The sequence below is a fragment of the Montipora capricornis genome, chromosome 8 (assembly GCF_036669925.1).
Source record: "Montipora capricornis isolate CH-2021 chromosome 8, ASM3666992v2, whole genome shotgun sequence".
Classification (NCBI taxonomy): Eukaryota; Metazoa; Cnidaria; class Anthozoa; order Scleractinia; family Acroporidae; genus Montipora; species Montipora capricornis.
The window spans coordinates 10,117,052-10,142,409 of record NC_090890.1 but is presented as its reverse complement, the minus strand read 5'-3'; the positions used below and the strand labels follow the sequence as shown (position 1 = coordinate 10,142,409).

Sequence of the window (25,358 nt, the reverse complement as noted above, 5' to 3'; positions counted from 1 at the left end):
CGAATTACCTAACCCAGCGCAGTTATCTTTTGAAGGGAGTCTTCCATTTCCGTAGATGTAGAGATTTCTTAAAGAGTAGGGAGCTTAACTTAAGCAAGGCTGACGACGACGGCGGCTACGAGAGCACTTGGCGAGAGATAGTATTTCCCGTTGTTGGAATAACCTCGCGATTACTCCAAATCGTTCGGCATGAAAAGTGTACAATCGAACATCGATTATCCGGGCTTGTTAGGAGACCCGAAAAGGTTCTGTATCAACATTCCAGAAATAAAATTGGTATGAAATGTGAAGATGTTTGGAGAGAAGATTAGACATTTATCGTCACCTGCCTGCGTCCTCCTCAGAACTTTAAATTTGGTCATTTCACGTCGTCCTCAGGACGAGAACGCCAAAGAAACGTTCCAGAATGTAAAACGCACGTGCAGGGTGTGCAGAGCCTATTAAATCTGTTGTTATGTAGCGTTCTCGAAGCCGTCATCGTCGTCCTTGCTTAAGCTTCCTAATGAAAGATCGACACCGGCATCAACAAGAACGTGATTGAAAATAGAGACTCGGCAAACGGCAGGCTGCTCTTTATCATAAAACAAAAACTCCCTCGTTGTAACCTCTCTCTCTCTCTCCTACGAAGTTGCTTGACATCTGTAGATAGAGCGGTTTTCAATTGAGTGTCGTAAAACCAAAGCCAAAGTAATTACTTTTTCCTATCAAAAAGGACGGAGACAATCCAGTAAACCAATTAAAACTCGAAGTAATTACAGGTATCCGACACAAAGTGCGGGAAATGTCCCCGCGCGAGTCACGATTATGGTTTTGGTTTCACCTCTGATTGGTTGAAAGAGTGGCGCGAGAAATTTCAACCAATCACTGAGTGAAGTGATGCAAAACCAAAGCAATTTGCTAATTACTTTCGACACTCAATAGCCCATTTCCGAGTTGCTGCATGCCTCAGTTTCAAAGCGAGTCCTGGTGCTCAACCATTCAAATGGAAATGAGTTGCTTATTCTCATGCAAATCAAACTCATTTCCATTTCAATAGTTGAGCACCAAGACTCACTTCGAAACCGAGACAAACAGCAACTCGGAAATGGCCTATTGAAAACCGCTCCACTCTAGCCAATCACAGCAGACCAAAACAATGCAATGTAATCAGAATTCGATTGGTTTTGGTTTTGAATTACATTGCTTTTAAAAGTGGCACCAGTTTTGCTGGCGATTAAAGAGCAAAGGAATTGCAATTTACATTCAAACACTCATTTGAAAACCGTTCTAAAGAACAAGAAATGAACGTAAACGACAGAAGTTTCTTTGACTTTCGGCGAATCACAAATTTCAGCCCGACGTTTAACGTAATGAAGATGCCAAACCTCTCTAATAATTACTTAAATTCACGCTTTTAAGATCTTTCGGGATGGCGCAGTGGTGAGAGCACTTGGCTTCCACCAATGTGGCCTGGGTTCGATTCCCAGAGTCGGCGTCAAATGTGGGTTGAGTTTGTTGGTTCTCTTCTCTACACCGAGAGGTTTTCTCCGGGTACTCCGGTTTCCCCTCTCCTCAAAAACCAACATTTGACTTGTTTTGCGTCAATTGTAAATTTCAGTTTACAGTGTCCCCAATTAGCCGAAGAACGACTAGACACTTATAACATTCCTTTCCTTTCCTGTCCTTCTTTCGTGATCGTTCAACTTCTACAAACTAGCCAAACTTTGCAGCAACTAAATTCGAAGGAACGAAGATGAACCAGGAAATAAAATAAAAGTCCACCGAGTGCTCACGTTTTACTCGGAACTTGGTATTTGGTCATTTCACGTTGCACATTTTCAGAGAACACGAAAGAGGTATACAAAACTTCAAAACGGACGTGTAGAACCACCGTTTTGCTTATTAAGTGCCATTATTTAGTGGCGTTCTTGTTGAGGTTCGCGTCATAGATTTTTAAGTCCCAATATTACAAAAATAACGCGCCCTTGGGACCGAGGTCATGCGGTCTTCTATCCTTTAACGCCTGCTGCCCATAAATTAGAGAGGCCCCGCAGCTTTTCACACGCGGTCTGTGATTGGAGAACGAAACAATAGATGGTACAACAGAAACAATGCGCCTAGCCCCTGATAACAAAAGCACCTACAGGTCATAGGGATCAATCGAAATAGTAGTCTGGATTAGGTACACGATTACTCAAAATTATCACCTTGGATTAGGAAGTAAAAGAAAGTCATTTCATGGAAAACAAGGAGTAAGCCATCTCTTAATGGAGGTTAACTACAACAAATCTACTTGGCGTTGTTGAGAAAAATATGATTAATTGCGACCACAGAATTCGTCTTATGCACATTCCTGTATCACTGTCTTCATTTCACCGGACGGGGAGTTTTGCAATTAGCAAGGATCACCGGTTGCCGGTTTTGGTAGCTTCGGCAGCTTCCTTCGCTGTGAAAGAAACAAAACAACACCGATCTGAACCACATTCCACATTTACAAGAATAATAAGCCCAAAAGTTTTGAACAAGTTTCGGTCGACAAAGAAAGGCCCGAATTATACAGCAATTTTTTTCGTTGACACTTCAGAACAAGATAACTGGTAGTATACTACTTATGACAGCGGATCGAGAATAGCTCCTTCAAACATTCGTCCAGTGCTAAAGTTGACAAAAATCAGCACACATGATTTTCCATGAAGACAATTTGAAACCATGTTGAACCAAACAGCGGCTTTAAAGGAGAGTATCATGGGAGTACGCATGTTCAAGCCGTAGGGAATGTCACCGTTTATAAGCCAATCGGAAGCGACGTTATAATACGTGCGTGGAATTTACACACGAGCGTGAAAGTTTCGCTTAGCCCTTAGCTCATTAACGATTGTTTAATAATCGAGAAATTCTTGTAAGTACGTGTAAATTTCCCACACGAATTATAACCAAGTGAAGCTATGATCCTCGCAGTTACGAACGCAGCGTAGAGAAGCCTGAAAATTCAGCACTTCAACGGGGTTTGAACCCGTGACCTCGCGATGCCGGTGCGATGAATTATAACGAATCACAACGTCGCTGTTGTCGTAGACCGCGTATTTTATTTGGTCCTGCAGAGCTCGTCAATTTTTAATAAAGTGTTACTTATCGCACCCTGCTAACAGAGCCTCTCTAAAACTCCACAGAGCAGCGAGAAAGAGAGGCTCTGTAGAAATCGTCAGCCCAATTTTCTGGGCTAGTCACTCCGGGTCAAACCGGTTTATGCGGCGCGCGCATCATATTTTTTGACAAGGCGAAGATCAAAATCGAGCCTTCAGTACAAGAAACAATATGGCGTCTAGGAGTACGATCGAGACTTGGCCTAGGTTTGAGACTGTCACCAAGCAACGGCTTGCACATACTCAATAAAGACTTTTAAAACACGATTTCTGCAGAGTCCTTTCTTTCTCGTCGAGTAAGAAAGGCTCTTGCAGGGTGTACTTATCGAGGCTTAAAAGTAAAGCCGTCCTCAAAATTAAAAGAGAGGAAAATTTAGTTATTACGTTGCTTCCGATTGGCTCATAAATGATGACATTCGTTACGACTAGAACATGAGCAATATCGTGATACTCTCCCTTTAAAGTGCCCCTGTGACCAAAAAATCAATTCATATTTTCTTTGGATTTCAAAACTATGTTAACAAAACAGTAAGTGACCCAAGTTTTAAGCCTTGATTTCAAAAGACACCTCTTTATTTTAACTGTAATTTTCCTATTTAATGGTCCGCCATTACTAACATTATGTTCTTGAGAGAGCTGGATCGAGGAGAAAATGACGTCAAAGGCTCACTAGTTTAAGAATGCAATACGTGTGTACGCCGCAGAATTAATATGCAGCACGGGGGTTTTGGGCTTTCAGACTTTCAAACTCACGCTTTGCATATATAATAAGCTACGTTCACACGCTGAAATTTTAAGCTAGTGAGCCTCTGACGTCACTTTTCCCTGGATCCAACCGTCTGAGGTCCAATCGGTCAGTTTTGAACGTGAGTAATGGCGGACCGTGAAATCCAAAACTTACACTCAAAGTAAACGGCCTTTGGATAAAAATCAAAGCTCAAAATTTTGCTAGTCAGGTGTTAAGCAAACACACTTTCAAAATCTGAAGGAAAAAAGGAAGTGGTTTTTTTGATCACAGGGGCACTTTAAGCTTTGGTATGAATGAGGCACAAAGCTCAAACTGCAAACAAAACGGATAAGTGACTTTACTAGGGCAACTTTCATATGACTTTGAAAAATAAACTTGAAAACAAATTAAACAAAAATGCAAAACATTTAATTGGCTTATCGAACAAAAACAAACGAGCGTGAATTCCCATTGGCTTAACGAAAGCGGATGGAACTTTCTGAAATGCGATCGGCATTTCGCTTTGACGTCATTTGAAAATGCAGTTTACTGCCCACATTAGAAGTTTTCTTGGCAAAGCTTTGTTTTTATGTTGCCAAACATTGGTCCGTGAAACAAAATTCATTGCGAACACTTTTTGAAAGCCATACGAAAGTCGCTCTATTACAGAGGCACTTTAAACGTTCTGCCAAACCTTTCTTCTGTTCCTCTCGTTTTCTTGCAGCTTCTTCTCTCTGTTTCCTTATAAGCGATAGCCTCGCTAAGTCGCTTCGAGCTTGATCTGTCTTTCCCTCTTCCTGCAGTTTTCTTTGTCGCAATATGTTGCGCTGCCTAGCAATTTCCTCCCTAAAAGAGTTCAAACAGTAAACAAAAATAGGTCCGCAATGCGTACTTGTGTAGGATTTCAGTCAAATAAACGTTGATGATTAGCTTTACAGTAAATGTAATACATTTTGCCATGTTATAGTGATAAATGTTGAGTAAAGATTCCGTAGAATCCCCAGGCTGCAGACGAGAAAACCGTTAGGGGAGAAACATGTTTGCACTTTTAGTTTCGAGGAAATTAGGGGTGCTTACCATTTGTCAGAATAAACCGGTTGGGTTGACCGGTGAATAATGGTAACAGTTTTTGCTAAATCAGCAAACCAGACCAACGAGATGGGGCTTACCATTTGCATTTGTATTCGGCTGATGAGAGACTGGAAACTGAAAATTTAGCAAATGGTAAGGAAATTTCCACTGTTCTGTTCGATGGGAAATGTCATTTACTGTGGTTTTTGTATTTCCCAGTCAGCAGACAAAGCTGGACGTGGCCCCAAGTTATCACAGGGAAAGGAGGGGGCGGTGATTGACAGAGTTAAGAGTCACTGAAGTAAACATTTTGCTGGTCAGGGCTTGTAACGCATTACAATTGGGTGCATTTGAGCATATAGGTTTCTCAGCCACCAAATCTTTTGCAATTAACTGCCAAAATGTGTTAAGAGTCAACGCGCTTCAGGCAAGAACACTCTACTTCAGAGACTCATAAAATATTTGTGTTCGACAAAGAGGTTAATGCCGTCTACTTTTATTCATCAGCGGAAATACTGGAATCAGTCGCTAGTAGCAGAGGAGAATTTGTTTACGATAAGGCTGGATAAATCAGCAGGCACGTGCAATTGTCAGCTAAGAGTATTTGTGCTTACAGCGTAAACTATACTTTTACAAATTAATTAGCTTTTCTGTTTTAACATTACCAGCAAATGTGAAATTTTTAACAGAAATTTTGAAGGCATTAATTTTTTAACTTGCGAATCTACAGAAAATGACGCCGTCACGCAACGTGGCAACAAATCGTAGTTAAAAGAGGCAACCTCTAATAACTAATAGTAAATCTACAGGATAATACTGCTGGACTTTGTCATTATGTTTTATCTGTCCAATATAAGTTTCAAGGCTTGACTCCTTGCAATATAGCTGGCACAACTCGCTTAATACAACCGTCAGAAAGGAAGACGACTTCTCCTTACCTTGTAAATTAATCGCACCGCGAAAACAAGTCGAAATTCGCCAAATGACAACAGCCGAAAAGAGTAATGGCCGCCACACACAAACACTCATTCTGGGGTAAAGACTTGTTTCCATATCTCAAAGTGCCCTTGGACGTGAGGGGCCTGGAACAACGAAACTGAAACAAACCAAACCTATATAAAAATGCTAACCTTAGGCCTAAACATTCTCTAGAGTATTGTTTAGGCCTAAGGTTAGCATTTTTGTAAAGGTTTGGGTTGTTTCAGCTATTGTACCTTTCACCCCCCTACCGCCACCCCAGCCCCCTCGCGTCCAAGGGCACTTTGATATGGAAACAAGTCTTTACCTCATTCTGGTTATCTCATTCTCCTTCCCAGGGTCCTCTCTCTTCCTAATAGAGACCATGTGACAAACACTTGGCTCTCGTATACAAATAAAGCCAGCCACATCGCCAGTGCTGACAAAGTGTGGGGAAATCCCACACAATAATTCAAATGACCTAACAATAACAAAACTAAACACTCCAGTAGACTCTATCTGCATGCCCATTCTCACAATTTTTATTAGTTCCATAAGGGGTTAATTTACAGCTGTACACCAGGCCAATTTTCTGATTGTCAACACGAATTGGCCTGGTTCTATTCATCATCTCTACATGCACTTATAAATTTTCTTTCGCTAAAAATAAGACAAAATGCCCAGCAGCAAACCCCAAAGGATGATCTCCAATACAAAACCCTACTGAACCTCGTGGTTCTGCATGTTGACAGTATGTACTTCTGTTTACAGTTCTGTTCTTATGTTTACAGTGTGTGTCTTTTCAAAAAGTAAACTCGGGACATCAAATAAATGACTGAATGATGACACTGTCATTGTAGTGGTCACTGCAACCTTTTCTACAAATTATGTACATACATGTAACACACAAGATCATCACTCAGTTAGTGTGTGAACGGTGGAAAAAATCAGAAAACTACAATACAATGTAATACGCTTCTCAAAAGGCCACATCGAGTTGATATTCAAAGTCACAAAATACAGCTTGTACCTCGCAATGGTGTTCATTACTTTACCTTTGTGGCAAGTCACCTATGACAACCTCTTTCAAACCATCGGCATGAAAACTAATCGGAAGATGTTACAGTCCAACATTGATGAGGCAGATGCATTTGATTAAAGCAGACTCTATCTTATCCTTAATGATGATGATAATCTTCATCTTATTATCACAAAATCAGTCAAGCTATGAAACACGTGACGAGTTGTTTTAAAATGTGCATGCTAGTTTTGAACTTTTCCATGGATATTTCCTGGACAATTATATCAAAAATAGTTAGCTATCAAATTTCCTTTTGTTATAAAATAAACAGTGTTTGAAAAGTGAAAAATATATTTCAAGTGTTTGAAGAATTGTTCAGTTTTTGTGTATTTTTCGCAGCAGCTTTCAGAAAAATCTTCAACATTCCACTGAAATTTCCAAAGCTCCAAAGAGGAATTAAATAATTATTGTTTGTTTCAGTCTTGTAGATACTGGTCATGTGTGACATAGCTTGACTGTGCATGTACATTGTAAGTTATTGGCAAAAAACGGTCCTGTTACTGTACAAACCTTTCCCTTCGGGATAGCTGTGATTTACTTGAATCATCAGCATCTAATTCAGTTGCTTTTTTTGTTCTCTGAACCACTCTATTGGGATTTTCAATTTCTATGAGGCCACTCACACCTTTGGGTTTCGCCTGCTGGAATAGAAGATATTGCATTCCTTGAGCAAGTTAGAAGAACAAGGACAGCACAATGGTGAGAGCAGTCACTTCCCACAAATGTGTCCCCAGTTTCGTTTCCCGCACTTAATGTCACAAGTAGGTTGAGTTTGTTGGTTCTCCAGTCCTCTTCTACAAGAAGTTTCTCGCCAGGTGCTCCAGTTTTTCCCTCTCTTCCTTACTACACAGGCGACAATGCAGGTCATACAATGTAAGTCCATGGGACACTAAAAATGCTCATTTAATAGCTCTATTCCACCAAGGGTCTGCTCATGTCTGACCTTGTAGCTCAGTCGGCAGAGCAGCAGTGATCTAACCCGAAGGTCGTGGGTTCAATTCCCACCCTGGTCAGAGTTTTTCTCTGTCCTTCTGTGGGCCTATTTCCATTAGTAGGGCTAACGCTCACATGGTTCATATGGGGTAGAAACCTAGCACCTCACATTACACTCTAATCAGTTAAGACTGTTCAATATAAGTGCTACACGGCCAACATTTGCAAAAACGTAATCCTTCCTTGTACTTGATCAATCCACATATGATGCAGAGGCTGGGAATCGAACACGAGCCACACTGGTGGGAGGCAAGTGCTCTCACCACTACGCCATCCCTGCTTCCCCGTATACCGAGGGAATGAATACCACAAATAACATTATCCACTTTTCCTAAACACTAACAGTTACACAGGGTGAGACGAAAATGAAAAGATGAGGTTGCGCATCGGGCAAGCTGTTACTTGAGGTTACTAGCCCGAAGGTCTGACGAGCTAGCCCGACATTAAATTGTTCATAAAGAATAATCAGATGTATTTAAGGACGGTGCCTACTATTTAAGGGTATTTTTGCCCCGTTTCATGATTATGCAGGAAATGTAGATCTTAACAAGTGTTATGGAAATCCAAAAAGAAAATTGGGGGTAACCATCCATTTTTCAAAGATAATTAATGAATAATATTTGTAAAAAGCTTTAAAATACAAAGCAATGTATGGCGTTTTTTTCTCAAACTGAATCTTAATTATTTCTCAAAAATGCCTGGTTACCCGCAATTTTCTTTTTGGATACCAAGAGTATTTACTAAGATCTACTTTTTCCGGATAGTTTTAAGTCGCGCAATAACATCCCTGTATTAGTAAGCATCAACGGTAGGAAACCAGATTATCTCGAGATGCGCAGAATGTATGCGCAATAACAATAGTTTCCCAACGAAACGCACCTAAATTTCCGAGAAAATCCACTACACCGTGACTTGGCTGGAATTTAATTAGACTGATTGTCTCGCACTGCACGCTGTCAGTCGGCAAAGATTGTCATTTCAAAAATATATTTCGGTCGCTATGTAAGGAGAAAAAGTCATGACGTTATTTACGGACGCAACTAAAATGCGGCGCAAAACGTTGTCACGCTACGATAATTTGGCCTCATAACGTTATCATTTTCTCTCAGGAGCTTCTGCTACACACTTTGTGGTATAAAAGCTCAATTTATCATCAGAAAAGAGAAACCAACGGTGCTTGCCCGTCGGGCAAGCTACGATAAGAAAACGCTAGCCCGACAAGTCATTCCAGTAGCCCCGGGCTATCGGACAGCACTTTCGTCGCGCCCTGGTTACAACAAGCGAGACCTAAGATAGCCCGCACCTCATTATTGTTTTGAATCTTGAATAAAAATGTGACCTGATACAGAGCATCCATGACAGTAAATTTTGTCCTTATTTACAACAGGGCTACTACATTGTACAGTACCTTCTCTTCTTCGCTGTCTGATTCTTCCTCGCTCTCAGAACCTGATTTGCCAGCCGCAGCTGCTCCCTCATCGCTCAAGTCTTGTCCACCCTTTTTCTCCTGAATACAGAATATTGTTTAAGACTTTAGCCGGTAACAAATGAATATAGGTAGAAGAACAATAATCAAATATACAGTGTACATAGGCAGGGAATCCTCTATGAGGCTTATAGGATGAGTAATGAGTAAATACATGTAAGTTAACATGGCTTACACACTGTAATTATTATTATTTTTACTTCCATACTGTAGCTAGCACAACAGGCTAAATTCAAGAATTTAGGGAGACAAAACCAAAAAAAATTAAGCCAAGAAGGCTAAAAGTAGAGTGTGCGGCAAAATGTAACTATGATAATTATAATAATTTATTATTATTACTACTACTACTACTACTACTACTACTACTACTACTACCACTATTACTAATTATTATTATTAATCAGTCCAGGTGATAAAGGCAGTAATGTAGCAGCTCTCATAACCTTCTATTGTTTGGTATTTTAAGCAGCTTCCATTGCTTTTAAGTCTAATTCATTGTTTGAAATTGTTTGGTCTTTTGTTTTTGCCTTAAGTATCGAGCCAATCACATTATTCATTACGACAGCTGCTACACGAGTCAATAAAGGACTTACCGGTAAGAAATGAAATTGCAATTAATATTTTCAAAGTAATTACTTTTGATCATGCAAAAGTAATTTTTATTATCATTAGGGCGCAACTATAGAATACAGGGCCATTTTTGAAGCAGTATTACTGCAGTGGCTCTGCAGGTCATCAGTGAAATTCAATGTTGAGGTATTTCTTTGAGTGGCTTGGTGGCTCCATGGCTCGTCAGTTGACTATCAAGCCACTGAGCCACTGAAAAAAATATGCCACTGAAAAAAAACTTGTTTCAAATGTGCCCCTGTATTCTACATGTATAGTTTAGCCAACATTAGCATTAGCATTGTGAAGTAGAAATGATGTAGAACCAAAATAAACATTGATCATAACCATTACAATTTTCTCAAATTTGATTGGTGCATTAACTGCTTTATTTTTCAGTAATTACTGTGTAGGGTTGAAGTGGGACAGTGAAATTGCACAGTTGGCTGTAATCGGATACCTGAAATCGGTCAGTTACATCAGGCAATCATATTAAGTGCACTCAGTTTAATCCACCAATCACAGAATTTATCACAATGACCAGCAACAACCACTTACTCTACCAAACTGGGGATTTTCCAAAATGAACAAATTTGTAACATAAGAGACAGTGAAAAAGGAATGCATTAATTTTATTTTCTAGGAAATTGCAATGGTTATGATTAATTGGTAACAGGACTTCGCGTCGCCCAATTCAGTCTGTAATCAGACTCGTGATTAAACAAATCGGATGACCGCTCTGCAGTCCTCCGATTTTGTTAATCACTTGTACATGTATGATTACCGACCAAACAGGACTCCACTGAGTCCTATTACCATTATAAATAGTGAGTGTAGGATACCAGGAACAATCCATATCATGATGTTAATAAAATAGAATTGGTCTTTTTTGCTTGAGAAAATGGGTTTCAAGTGCTGATCAAATTATTACAAAAAATATTTCAAGATAATTGCTTTTCGCTTTGAAAAACAATCACATCTTCATTTTATGAAGTTCAGCTAGGAAGTCAAGGAAAAAAACTTTCTGTAACAAAGACTGTCTTTGTAAAGAGCACGACACTAGAGGAAATTAAGGTAATCCATGTTCTATCAAGCAACTGCTGTCGGTTCCAGCTTCAAAAAGGTAAAACAGCTTACACTATTGCATCATGCAATCACACAACAGACCAGATAACTACAGCATATAATGACTGTGTTAACATTTCACATAATAATTCAAAGTTCACAAAACGTCTTTCTCGTAAAAAAATTAAAAAGCACAAAACCATAGTTTACCCTCCAGTCCTTTTCTCGTTTGTCCTTTTCCATTTCCGCTCGAAGTTCTTCAGCATCTGTGAAATGGCGACGTTTTCCTTTATGATGAACTTTTCCTCGCCCTAACACAGCCATGAAAAATCAGATTCAGTATCCTGAAAAACACATGAAATAGGTTTAGTGTGTAAGCCTACCTCCTCTTCTCGACATTCTGCTTTAAAGAAAAAGTGGTTTTGAGTAATTTACGGGCAAAAATCATGAAAAATTGAGTGTGAAATGAATGCACTGGCTTGTAGTGCCCGCGAACTGCTAGGACAGCGTGTATGAAAATGCTATGCAGCCTGGCCTGTATGATATCAGCGGCCATCTTTTTTTTGACAGAACAGAAAAGTACATGTGAATATCGTCTTGAAAATTCGAACTGAATGCAGTGGTTGTTGGCGGCTGGTTGAATTTTCAGTTACCTTTACAAAGCGCTCTGCTGTTTTTCCGCGTCAAAATGGAAGAAATCGTCGCAAGTGTGGCAGATTTAAAGTTCGAGATCGAGATCCAGCTGTACAATCAAGTTGGTGTGCAACCTCTTCCCTTCCCGGGAATGGATAGTACCATTCTAGCCCGGCTGTTAGCTTTCAACACTTGAGATAACGTTAATTATCAGGAAGGCGGCATTCGGAATTCTAATGGACGCGTGCAGGCTGTCTTTCTCTCCCTGGGACAGCGAGGAGTCTGAGAGCCTGCTCGCTAATCAGTGTTTTGAGTGGCTGCAGAATTCTCAGCTATTTCTGAACGTCAATGTGTTTATCTTGCAGCCTTAAATCGAAAACAAAAGGCGGCTAAACTTCAGAATACCCGGCCACGATTGCGTGACATTAAATGCCTGCTCCCGTAGTCCTGCAGTCAATAAATATTTGCATATGGAAAGAAAAGAAAAATACTTTAGAAGCATCCTAAACATTCATAATAGCTAATCTTAGGCCTAAAAACTTTTCTTTAGGCCTAATTAGGCCTAAGGTTAGCTGTTATGAATGTTTAGGATACTTTTCTTCTAACCTAATTAGGCCTAATTTTTTTCCACTGGAGAACTGTGGGACTGTGGGAGCACTTGTTGTAGATCCAATTAATATTCATTTTTTTCTACTACGGGAGACCAGGACTACGGGAGCACTGGTTCTACATCCATTTAATATTCTTTTTTTTTTTTCCACTGTGGGACTATAGGACTGCAGGAGCATTATTTCTAGACCCATTTAATATTCTTTTCTTTTTTCCACTGCGGGAGTGCGGGAGCGATATATTTACTAGCCTAACGTTCAATGAGCCATAAAATAATCTTTTTTTGAATTTAATGATTACAACATGACCGCGGGACTACGGAAGCAAGCGTTCCATGTCATGTAATTGTGACCGGGTATTTTGAAGTCGCTCCCAAAAGGCTAAATAACAGAACCAACTTAGACTTTTGAAGCCACTACATGCCTACAGTACTAAATGACAGCCAGCTTTAATACAAGTGTACCAGCTGAGATTGAAAGAACAATACGCAAAACATTAAATTTTTCCGAGAACAACTTTACAATTTCTGTTTTTCTATGAAAAAAATTTTTTTTGCAGGATTCAGCTATTTTTTGATTTAAATGACAAATTTTTGCTTGTTCTTGTCGTGTTTTCTTCTTCCCTGTTCTCGTCCCACAGAGTCTGGTGCAGCTGTCTGCGAATATTTCATGAGGAACGTGTGTAACAGGGGGCCATTGTGTCCCTTTCGACACACCAAAGGGGAAAAGACTGTGGTATGTAAACACTGGTTGAGAGGGCTGTGCAAAAAGGGTGATCAATGTGAGTTTCTTCATGAATACGACATGACAAAGATGCCGGAGTGCTACTTTTATTCCAAGTTTGGTGAGTGTACATTAGTATCCATCTGGCTATTTAATCAAATTCACCTGAAAAACTGCAGGTGTGAAGTAGAGACTAGGAAGAGTAGTGGTACTTGTCTTTATGGCAGTGACAAGGGATTTACATGTAGCCCCAGGGGACCAATTATTGGGGACCCCACAGAAACCAACTTGATTTAAATTTATGCGAATGAAAGAAATGTGTATTTGAAGTGCAGGTTATTGATGAAAGATTGAAGTGATCCTTGCAATTATCTGGACAATTTAAACAATATTGTCTCTTATATACACCTGGCCCCAGTTGTTCAAGCGATGGATAGCACTATCCGCCGGATAAATCACTATCCACTGGATAACTCAATCGGTTTTGCTAGTGTTTATCCGCTGGATAGTGATTTGTCCGGTGGATAGCGCTATCCATCATTTGAACAAGTTTACCGTATTTACCCATGTATAAGTCGATCCCGTGTATAAGTCGACCTCCCATTTTTGATGGCAAAAAAAGCAATTTCTTAATTTCTTTGTTAAAATCATTATGTTACTGGGACACTAATCTTGTATTCTTCGATTTCTGGAAGTGTGGATACACAAAAAACTCAGGGCCTCATTAGCGCCTAATAGTTTTGTGGTTCAGCAGTTGTTGTACATGTACATTGTATATGCGAGCATTTTGTCCTTGAGTTTCGAAAAAGTTCTCAGAAAATCGAACATGTAAACCTCAAACTAACCTGTTTCGTTCTTCAATGATAAAGAGCTTTAGAGGATAAGCACAACATCACGAAGCAGGAGTCAATCTTTGAAAATAACTTGCGAACAATGCGAAAATGTGCAAGGTTTAATTGCTCCTTCACTTGTAATTGGTCACATGATAAACAAAACAAAACTCATAAACCAAACAATACGAAGTTTGCAAAAGCATTTAAATCAGCCAGGTTTGTATAAAGAATAAGAAAACAATCATTACCAACCAGCATTTTCACGCAGCACGAGTGACGATGCTTGCACGCAAACACGAGGTATTGCGCCAGGTTACTAAGCCGTTGAACAATCGAGTTTATTTGAAGAAACAGAAATGCCTTTAATTTTAGAGCTTTCCGCCTTTGGAAAACGAAAATTTCGAGTGTCTGTTTCATATTTGTGCTTGTGAGTATCTTCAACATTTAGATTTGGACAAATCCTTTTTCATTTCAACTGGAATTGCTTATATACATTCATTTTGAAGTCTTTTGTCATTCTTTTGTCCACTGCGTTTGTTGTGCCCAAGACAACATTATGATGTCAATTTTGAATAAATTACTTAATTAGCTGGAACTTTGCTCAAAATCTTTGACCCGTGTATAAGTCGAGGGCGATTTTTGGAGCTTCTTTTGAGGCCATAAAAGGTCGACTTATACACGGGTAAATACGGTACTTGTCATTGAGGGTGGTTCAGGGTGTCATTGGGTTAATAAGGTTAATAACCTCTACATCCACTTTAAGAGGCAAAGGGTTGAAGTTTTTGATTTCAGGCAGCCTCTAAGTACGTACATGTAGTTCCCCATTGAAGAGTAAAATCATCTGGTGTTTGACAGAGTAAAATTCCCTTGTAGGAGGGAAAGGGATAAAACAATAATATTATTAATTTTTGTTAATGGACCTGCATGTACATGTAAGTAACAATATAATTGTACAGTCTAGTTGATAGAGCAAGTTTCGATCGAGTGTCATAAAACCAAAACCAAAGTAATTACTTTGGCTAATCAAAAAGGACGGAAACTCTCCAGTAAACCAATCAAAACTCGAAGTAATTACATGTAGCCGACACAAAGCGTGAGAAAATGTGCACGAGTGAGCCATGATTGGTTTTGGTTTAACTTCTGATTGGTTGAAAAAATGGCGCAAGAACTTTCAACCAATCACTAAGAGAAGTAATGCAAACCAAAGCAATTTGTGAATTACTTTCAACACTCAATTGAAAACCGCTCTAAAGGGTTGTGTACTTTAAAGCTTTATATGCTGCAGTAGGATTGCTGTTGTTGTCTGCAGTACCCTGATCAAGACATTCACAGGTTTAATATTTATTAGAAAGCAATAATTTTAAAGACTAGTCAGAGGAGGCTTGTTATTTCATTTTTCTTTGAGCTTGTCATTTTTACAATGATTTCAGTCATTTGCTATTGTATATCTGCAGTTCAGGATCAACCTTTGTCAATATACATTAATTTGTTATTAGTCTGACCCTTTCACAGCCAACTTTGGGGGTGTCTTTTAGCTGCGGCATTGTGTTACATGCCGTAAAGGAGAAATATGCTTGTATGGATTTAGGGAAGACTTCAGCTTTGAGTCAACTGCTATGTACAGTAATAATACTGTGTACATGTAATTAAAGTTTGTGAAGGTCTTTCCAGTGTTCAATGTAACTGTCACTTGAGGATTTTCTGGCAAGATTTCCACAGGTCCTTACTTACTGTTTCAAGAAACCAATAGCATGTCCTGCATGCATAATGAAATACTGTAGGGACCTGTGCAGCCGAAATCATTGCAATTTTCTTGTGCCTAACCTCATTCAATTATCTTGGGCTCTGACTTAATTCCTTGCTTTAATTTCAGGGGAATGCAGCAACAAGGAATGCCAGTATCTTCACATTGATCCAGAATCTAAAATTAAAGACTGTCCTTGGTACGACAGAGGATTCTGCAAACATGGTTAGTTTCACCTGCTGCATTGCAAAAGTCTGAGAGTTCACTCTTCTACAGTATGTATGGCATATTTTTGCTAAGACAAAATGTTGGTGATTTTCACTTATTCGATTGCTCAAACTGGCTTTTCCTTTTTAATTTAACTTGTATTAATTAAGACAGAAGAAAGAAGAAAAGATTGAGTTGTTGTGAAGAGTGAAACCTGGAATACTGCCTTTCAACTTACTAATGATGAGAATTTGATGTTATCAACTGAATTAAAAAATAGATAATTAATAAATTAATTAATAATTCACCACACATTTTCTTTTGAAAATTTAGGCTGTTACAGTAACTATTATTTTGTTACCAAACATGACATTGACTGGACTAATACAAGCAATGGAGAGGTCATTCCCCAGGATGTAATAATTTTTATTATATAAACACCAAGAAATACCAAGTGAGCTTTCGCATGAAAACATGATATCTTCACATGTGAAGATAACATGTTATTTTCACACGTCAAAAGATCTCTATTGCTATGGTTACGTATGAAAATCGTGCCTTTCGATGCCTTTCGTGAAATGAGTTAGTATTTCAAGAGAAATTTTGTACCTCCGCACGGCCATGTAATATCCTCTATATACATGTAAGTCTAAGCACCCATTTAAAAATGGTTAGCTTTCAATAACTGTCACTGTGTGACTTGCATGTTGACTCACATAGCTTGCCCTGTTGGCTTGCCTGACTTGCAGCCATGGCTCGCTGGGTCGCACATTGTCCTCACTCTGATGTTTTGAGTGTTAGCCCTTCCTCAGAGCTTCACCCTTTTTTTGCTTCTCGTATAGTGGGACTACTTTTTGTAACGAAAAAACAGTGATATTGTTTATTTTAATAAGTCATTTGGCAATTTGTTTATTACAAAATTTATCTCTCAGATTTTCAAGTAACAAGAGCAGTATATAACTACCGGAAAGTAACCACATTACAATAATTTAACGTTAAAAACAACGTTGTTATTATTTTGTACTGTTACAATATTAATAAACTTCAATTTATCTTAAAATGAAATTACTCATTAAATTGCAAAATGGCCTGTTTACAAGCTGTCTTCTTTTTTAGACCCCCAAAAAACTAATCCCCTGTTTTCTAACTACACAAACACCCCCAAAAAAGGAAAATCCCTTTTTTAGACAGTTGATGAAAATAAACCAGTACAATTAAAATTGTACCAGTTTAAATATTTTGTTCCAGTTCAAACTATTTTGTACCAGTTCAAAAACAAATTGTACTAGCAGTCAAAATTGAGCTACAACATACATTTGCACATGTACACATTAAAATCCAGTGCACTAAACACTGGATCAAGTAAACAAAATTAAACTTTGGTTTTTTTTTTTCATGTTAATTTTCTTTCTCCCTGCTTCAGGCCCAAGCTGCAGGCATCGGCATGTCAGAAGAGTGATTTGTCTCAATTATATGTGTGGATTTTGTCCAGAGGGCCCCAAGTGTAAACACATACAGTATGTACAGTAAATAGTTTTTTTAGCTATTTAACCTGTTGAGTCCTGAACCACTCCTCATTGATGAGTAAAATCGTCTGGTGTTCGACAGAGTAAACATCTTTCAAGTCTCAATCCCAGTGGTGAATGCATTAAGACTTAAAGGAATGTTTTAAGGACAAATAGGTGGTCTTTGTTTTGTGTCAGTTGGTAAGGTTTACGAAAAACATATGTTGAAGGACAGCACAATGGGTATCATTCTAAGAAAAAATGAAGAACTAATAGAGGACAAAATATTTTAAAATTTTATTCTCAAATGGTCTTGATAACAGTAAGCAAACTACGTGTACATGTACCGTAGTATTCATTAAAAAATGACAGGATTTGATTCTGCAATACGCGTTTTGATGGGCCATCAGTCATCTTTAGTTGCAAGTGGACGTTGCAATTTGAATTTGAACTTAAAGATACTTGTAATGTCAACTTTTTACGAATACTAGTATTTTATATTTTTGATTGAATTTAATTTTAGGCAAATCTGAGCATTACCGAAAATTCTACAGTGGTTCTTTATTCCTCAGCTAATCAATGTTTACAAAATGTACATTGTTCATATTTGTGTCTCGTCTGTTGTTGAAATGGCTCCAGGAGCCCAAAGGGATTGTACAAAATAATTTCTAGATTTAATTTAGAATCTTGTTTCAGATAGTACTAAGAGGTTAATAAATAATCAGCGGGATGTGTTTTCTACAAAATGTTTTTAAAAGTTGTTTATAATATTTTATTATATTTTGGAAAATGATTCTGCTATTACTATATGTATGAACAAGTATATTCTGTGTATAAACTGTTTTTTGACATTGTCTGGTTCTACCTTACAGTATAGGTTTTTTTTTTTTTTTTTTACCTGAAACCGTTTAAGGAGGCTCAAACCAGTTTCAACTCTTTCAACAAATTGTACTATTTGGAAGGATTAAATCTACCAAGGTTTTTCACTTAATAATAATGTTATGATGTCATATGAAACACCAATAGATGCTTAAGAAGATGCATTCATTAATGTGACGTGATGGGTTACCATGGCAACAAAAGAGTCGTCTTAAAAACAGCCTATATTTTGTGTTTAAATGCATTTATCTGAAAAACGAACTTGGTGACCCCCATTTTTTATTGCTGGAGAGTGATTAGCACACTAGGATAAAACTTTCTGCAAAGTTTAAAAAAATTCTCTGTAGCAGATTCATAGCCACCTTCACAATAGAAAATTTTTAAGGTGGCTTTGAATCCGCTACAGAGGTTTTTTTTTAAACTTTGCAGTGAGTTTCATCTTAGCTTGCTAATCACTTCAATAAAAAATGGGGGTCACCAAGTTCGTTTTTGAGATAACCTGTATATGTATTGTATGATGTTTCATATGGTACCATAACATTGCCATTAAGTGAAACAGTGTTGTTAGAGTTAATCTTTCTAATAACACATTCCCTCTAAATTATTGAAACCGGTTTGAGCCACCTTAAAACAACAGTGAAGGACGTAAAGATTTGTAACTGCTACATGTAGATAGTGACACTAACCCTGTCAGGTATACGTCAATCATATTATCAATTCCAGCTGGTGAACTTACAGGGGCCACAGAGTATGTTTGAAACTGGGGGCTACGTTTTGGTACAGATCTCAGAAGTTTTAGGGGAGGAGTGAGAGGTTTAGGAGAAGCAACTCTCAGCTCCCTCTCCGTGGCCCCTTACTTACTTGCTCCTTGGTCACTCACAATGCTGTCTTTTGCACTGATTGACTTTTCTACAGTCCACGGTTTGAACTCCCAGTAAAAGATGAAACAAATGAAAAGAAGTCAATGGTGAACATCGTTTGTCACTACTGCAGTCTACCTGGTCATAAAGCATCAAGCTGCCCTTCCAATCCTCACAAAGAGAATTTTAAGGTATTTTCCGTGAATATGTTGTTGAATATGTTATATTCTCTTCTGGCTCTTACATGAACGTGTAACATTAGATTATGTTTGTGGACTGCAAGGCTATAATTTGCACCATAAGTATTATTATATTATTTCTAACTTATCTTTATTGTACCTTTCATAAACATGCAGACATTCAAATTCCAATTTGCAGTTTTGTTTTTCAATACTGTCAATCACTGTAGCTGGGCAGGTCCAATGGTCGCATCAATAATTATTAATAATTAATTTTATTGAAATTAATTTGTCTTTTCCTTGTTTCTGTGGCCCATGACTTGTTGAACTTCTGAGCATCATCAGAATTGGGCCACAACTCGGGCAAAAATGTTAAGCCTGGTTTTCACTAGCGACGCAAGCACAAGCGCAAGCATAAGAGTGATTATTTCACCATGGAAACGGGGTTTGACGCAAGCATAAGCGCAAGCGCAAGGATCAGAATTTTTCCTTTTCCTTGTGCTTGCGCTTATGCTTACTTCGCTTGCGTTGTGTGAAAACAAAACGCAGCATAAACAAAAGGAAATTTGTTGCATCTGGCCAATTAAAGCACTCGTTCCAGATTCCCTGCGTCTGAGGCATTGGAACAAAATGGTGGTTGCTGCGATTGATTTGATGCCTATGTTGACGTTCGTTTTCACTAGCATAAGCTGCGTATGCTTGTGCTTGCATCGCTAGTGAAAACCAGCGTTAAAAAATCCCATTCATTTTGTCAACAGAACCTTGGAAATCAGTCCAACATAAACATTGTTCCAACCACAAATCAAATAAACACAGAACATGAACGACCAATGCGAAGACCCCTGGAAACTGTGACCTGTTACAAGGTATGTGGAATTTTTTTGTTTAAAGTCAGACAGTGTATAGTCAAACAAGACCAAGCGTACCCCTCAGGACATTATTAATGCATTGAATCAGTTAATCACTCGAAGAAGGTCAATTATTAGTGGATTAGTTTCTTTCTCTTCATTCTTTTATTATTACTTTCCAACAGGTTAAGGTAAAGAGGCAAAGCCAGGGGCTTAAATGGCCTAATGGTCATCAGGGAAAGAGAAAATAATTTACTTAAATATTGCCAAGAATAACTAAATGAATAAACTGTTCGAGTGAGGTCTTGGGCTACTTTTGACAACAGTTTACTTTAATCTGATCTATGGCATTATCAGGGAATTTAGATACACTGAGAAACAAGAATTCAGGAGCACAAACCACACATACGCACAACTGTGGACGTTCATTATCATGCAAATTGATCAAAGAGGTGATTTGCGAATAAATGATCACTGTCCTAGTGAGTTGATGTCCCAATAATATTTTTCAGTGCTACCATCCGACATTCTCACTTGCGTTGTACTTTCTCCCTCTCAAGTATGCACATTTATTATTCCGAGCCTCCCTACACACACAACGCAACATTCTAGTCTATAACCCACCTTAATAAGCCCTGCCTAACATTGAAATTTTATTATCTTTAAGAAGGCTTGTGCGTCTGTGTTAGCCAAAATGGCAAAAGCTTGAACATTTCAGAGGAAACCCCAAACTTCTAATAATTGTGGATGTGTTCTTTTGCATTCTCTTTAGTGTGGAGACAAAGGTCATTATGCTAACAAGGTAAGGTTTAAATTTTATTTGTAAGATGGTGTTATGACCAATCAGCAGGTACTATTGGAGTCACGTGTACTCCTCTGTAAACCCCAATACAAATCAACTGGGGTTTGGGAATTATTAAACAGTAGAATTGACTTTTAATTCAAATTCCTGTTCAGCTAATTAGTACTGATTTACTTTTGATACAGATCTTTATTATATGGCTCTGTCTCACAAGCACTGGGAACTACCAAATTCCCGAACTTGATTGGCTAAAATCCATATTCACCGCTGTCTAGATTTTCCGGTCTAGACCGGCATCTAGACTGGTAATGTTTTGCGGTGAATAGGTTGCAAACTAAAATACAAAAATATGGAGTATTTTCTTCTACCAATATTTATTTATGGAAGTGGCAAAAAGCATGATGAGAAAAAAAGGTAAAGAGCACGGACGAACAAACTCACTGCGTTCGGTCTGTACTCACGACCGTGGTCAAGATTCTCCCATACAGACCACCTGCTCGGTTAATAAGAGCTAAATACTGTATTCAATTTATTGCTTTATTTCACAAGTGCATTAAAATATTCGCGTCTGGTCTGTCTAGGCGTTTGCAATGGGTTGTAAACACCCATACAGATCTCTCGACTACTTATATTTTTGGTGGCCTCAACTGTCTTACAAATGAAAGCCCTTGTAAAAAAGTGTATACTGATACAACAAAATATTATTTTTTTTGCAGTGTCCCAAAACCAGATCAGAGTTGATTGGATTATAGTGGCGATTTTTCATTTTACGTGTTGACACCCTCGTGTTTTCTTCATGGAAAGAGCCTTTCGTTGATATTTCTAGCAAACCAGCCGTGGAATAAACCCCTCGATCCCGCATTTAGTTACGTTATATTCCTGGGTTATCTTGTAGCCCAAAAATGCGATTATTACTAACCTAGCGTAAATCCAGTTGCTAGAGTTAAAAGAGAACTAGCCTAGAGAGAACTAGTTAGATGGAAATGATTATTGGAAAAACAATCAGAACAATAGCAAGAGGTCATAGTTTATATATTAGGGAGCTTAAGCACGCGCGTTTTTGAGACGCGGACGGCAACCGGAAGAGAGAATTTCGCGTGCCAGGACAGTGGTGTCTCCCAGATTTTTGTATTAATCATCTCTAACGGAGAAAAGATACTTAGCATTGTAAATGTGGTTGTTTGTGCAAGTTAAAAGGGAAAATAACTCACTTCCGGTTGCCGTCCGCGTCTCAAAAACGTGCGTGCTTAAGCTCCCTATTGTTTCTGTTCGCTGTTTCAGCCCTGACCACGCACAAATCAGATCGTTTTTTCAAATGAAAGCCAATCAAAAGTTTAGATCGTTTCATTCAAAACTTAGTTGTGAACCGAAGACAAAAGATTGTGCATGGGACATTCCATTTTTTATCCGCCCCCCCCCCCCCCCCTCCCCCTTCCCTTCCCCATTAAAGGCTTTTTTTTTTCTGTAATGTCAAGAAGGACCCTGTCGGAATCTGGAATTTCTGCTCCAGTAGAGGGAGTCGGAATCGGGAGTAAAAGGGGCCTGTCGGAATCTAACTTCATTAAAGGGACCAGTCGGGAATCTGATTTTCAGAGCAAAAGGGACCTGTAGGAAAAATGTCTTCCATGGGGGGGGCGGATAAAAAATGAAATGTCCCCATGGGTCACGGTAAAGCTACCATAAAGCGCGATGTCACTGTTCTCGCTTTCGAATATGCAGGTTTCATGACCAGTCCATCCATATGAACTATGAACTTCTAAACCGTTCATTCAACGTTAATTAGTACTGCACACCATCGAACAACCTGGAATAATCGCGTAATAATTTCAAGAACGTCAAGCAATCTTTTTGGATGACGGTCGTTGTCCGTTCTTGCTGGAAGCTCCCTCTTTTGCAGTACGCAGCCATTTCAACGGCCCTCGGGATTGGCTCAGAATTATGCTGTGCGTGTGGCACAGTAAGAAACAGATGTACTTCGAATGAATAATAATAATAATAATCTGGCCTCGGTTGTTTAAAAGGTGAATATCGTTTTTCCGGTGGCTGGCGAAATCCAGCGAGCAAGAAGGCGCGCGGGAAAGAGCCTTCTCCTCGTGTTCCCGATGTCTCCTCGTATCGGGGGCTCGTTTCTCGTAAGTCCCGAAAAGCAGTTCGTCAAACTATGATCCACTTATACTGAAAAGCTGCTCGTTTAATATGCTTTAGAGACAAGGAAAGTCAAACTAATTGCCTACTTTCAAACCTTGAAGCAAGCTTGAAGCATCATCATTATTTAAGTAATAGAAGACGTTTTCCGTGTTTCCATAGCCTCATCTAAACACGAGGGGGAGTCCTATTGCTTTTATAAAATATTTCTCAACGATAATTCCACAAATGAAGAAACAAATGAAGGAAAATTCTTGATTGAAACAGATTTTCTTGATACACGCTCATATTTCTTACCAGCATACAACCAATGAAAATTCGTGATGTCGCAGCCGTGTTTGCATGCTCTCACCTAAACACAGCTATGGACCAATGAGAGTGCGCGTAAAATCCTAATTATTTTATAAAACGGTATGGCAGGAGCCCATCAATTGGATCCTCTATCTACGCTTATTCCTTGAGTCAACCCTTTCTTGAGTATATTTATTTTTAGAACGGGTGTCATTTCCACGGCGAAACGCGAAAAGAGAATTTCACCGTGATGGGTGTTTGTGGGATTATGACGTTAAACAAGAGTACTGCCTTGTACCAAATCGGCCGCCGTTTTAGAATTCATTTGTTTGATTGCAAATTGGCCCTTTTGGCATCGTTCAAGGTTTAAAATTCTTTGGAATTTTACGTTTGAAAGCGAGGCCAAAAGGGACCAATTTGCGAGGAAACAGAAGAATACTAAAATGGCGGCCATTTTGAAATAAGGTGTTAGAGTTAGCTCTGTTTTGATTGGACTGTTAGCGTCGAAACTCGTATCAGAGGCGTTCATTAACAACTCTACTCGGGAAAATGGTTGACTCCGAGGCCCAGTGTGAAAGATAGAGGCTCCACTGTGGTTATAGAGGAGTCTTTGACACGCGAAAAATATTGGGACACTTGAGAAACAGGCCCCTGGCCCCAGTTGTTAAACACAAAGCGTGGCATGTTCGCGCGAGAACGTGGATACTCGTTAGGCTTTGGTAGATTGTGCTAGCATAATTTTAAGCATAATTTAGCAAAACGAGCATTATTTTTAAGCCTTTATTTCAGTTTAGCACTGCTAGCATAATCCGAGCTTTTATGCGTTGAAAACTGAAAAGACCCATCATAGTTCTAGAATAAATCAGTTTGTGTTTTATTTCTGTATTGTTTTTGGAAAATGTTGAGGTATGTGCTAAGGCCCATGGTGGTAGACCAGGTTCCCCTGTGCATGACTTTCCTCAAGCCACCACGCTTATGGCTCGGCGGCTTGGCCCCTCCGGCCACAGATCAAAGATGGCGTCGTCCTCGAGTACATCTACTTCCAGCGACCAACAATCTGATAACCTACCCCATTGGTCTTCTGCAGTTATGAAGGTTCTGCTGGTGCAGCTCTCGTCTGCAGCCTCTGAACGAGTATTCTCTATTCTTAACTCATCTTTTAACGATTCACAAGAGCATGCTAAAACTTTCTGACCCGGATTCAGAACCCAGAAACGGTTGATTTTGATAGCATTTGTTAATCATTTGGCTTTTTGAGGTGCGCACATGCGTATTTGCAATGCTAAAGACTGTAAGACTGGAAGGTGGACTATATGAATGTTCATTAAAGTCAGAATTGATAGAGTTAAGGTACTGGTGATCTATATATTACTCAAGATCTAAGTAGCATAATTTCAGTGACAGAAAGCATAATTTTCAGAAAGTAGCATAATTTTGGCATAATTTCTAAAAAATATGACCCCTGCTAAAAGCATAGTATGCTTTATATGGACCATTTTACAGTTCTGTGCTCCGTTACCAGGCCTTTGAATAAAAGTGAGGCTAGGGTTGACCTTTTTTTTGATGCAGACCTCAGCCTCGCCTTTATTCAAAGGCCTGATGACTGAGCACAGACGGTCTTTTCTTTTATTCTTATTTGTCTCTCTCTGTTGAGAAGTTTCTAGATGTCTGTAGCCAACGGGAAAGAAATGAGGTAAATTCAGACGAGTTTCGAAGCCCACACTTCATCGTTTTCCGTAAACGCGAAGCTGAATCTCTCTAATGTGTACTCACGCTAAAATCGTCATTTCGACAGTTCACTTGCAAATTTTGTATTCTTCGCCCATGCTCTCGGGATGTACTCTGAAGCACTCAGGGGTATATCTGGCAGGAGGGTCCCCCCCACCCCACCCGAGATGACCTGCGGCTTTCTAATACAACTGATATTCTGGGTAAAAAACCTCACCAGTCATCAACGCCATTCCTTAGTGGTGCACGCCCTTCTAAGAAAAAT

At 39.0% G+C, this 25,358-nt stretch overlaps 2 protein-coding genes and 1 long non-coding RNA gene across 4 annotated transcripts in view; 2 read left to right on the top strand and 1 right to left on the bottom strand.

Annotated features, from left to right (window-relative positions):
* LOC138014389 (uncharacterized) overlaps window positions 1-22,076 on the top strand; it is a 201,700-nt gene extending 179,624 nt beyond the window's left edge. Inside the window, exon 2 of the long non-coding RNA XR_011125308.1 lies at window positions 21,950-22,076. This is a non-coding gene — a long non-coding RNA (uncharacterized lncRNA). The remainder of the gene's footprint in view (window positions 1-21,949) is intronic.
* Window positions 1,771-11,608, bottom strand: LOC138014387 (28 kDa heat- and acid-stable phosphoprotein-like). Of its 2 annotated transcripts, none has more exons than XM_068861449.1 (6): window positions 11,492-11,608; window positions 11,319-11,419; window positions 9,360-9,458; window positions 7,469-7,599; window positions 4,544-4,695; window positions 1,771-2,425 (listed from the first exon to the last, which is right to left on the bottom strand). In XM_068861449.1, the coding sequence occupies exons 1-6, from the start codon at window positions 11,505-11,507 to the stop codon at window positions 2,385-2,387; spliced, it is 540 nt and encodes a 179-aa protein (XP_068717550.1). In that variant the 5' UTR covers window positions 11,508-11,608; the 3' UTR covers window positions 1,771-2,384. The 2 variants fall into 2 exon arrangements, with proteins under 2 accessions (XP_068717550.1, XP_068717551.1); XM_068861450.1 differs by having other exon boundaries at window positions 7,469-7,596.
* Window positions 11,652-21,788, top strand: LOC138014384 (cleavage and polyadenylation specificity factor subunit 4-like). Its single transcript, XM_068861445.1, has 8 exons — window positions 11,652-11,899; window positions 12,990-13,193; window positions 15,779-15,874; window positions 17,280-17,373; window positions 19,156-19,291; window positions 20,038-20,145; window positions 20,900-20,929; window positions 21,646-21,788. Exons 1-8 carry the CDS (start codon window positions 11,797-11,799, stop codon window positions 21,679-21,681), a joined length of 807 nt encoding a protein of 268 aa, XP_068717546.1. The 5' UTR covers window positions 11,652-11,796; the 3' UTR covers window positions 21,682-21,788.
* Window positions 22,077-25,358: the final 3,282 nt, after the last annotated feature.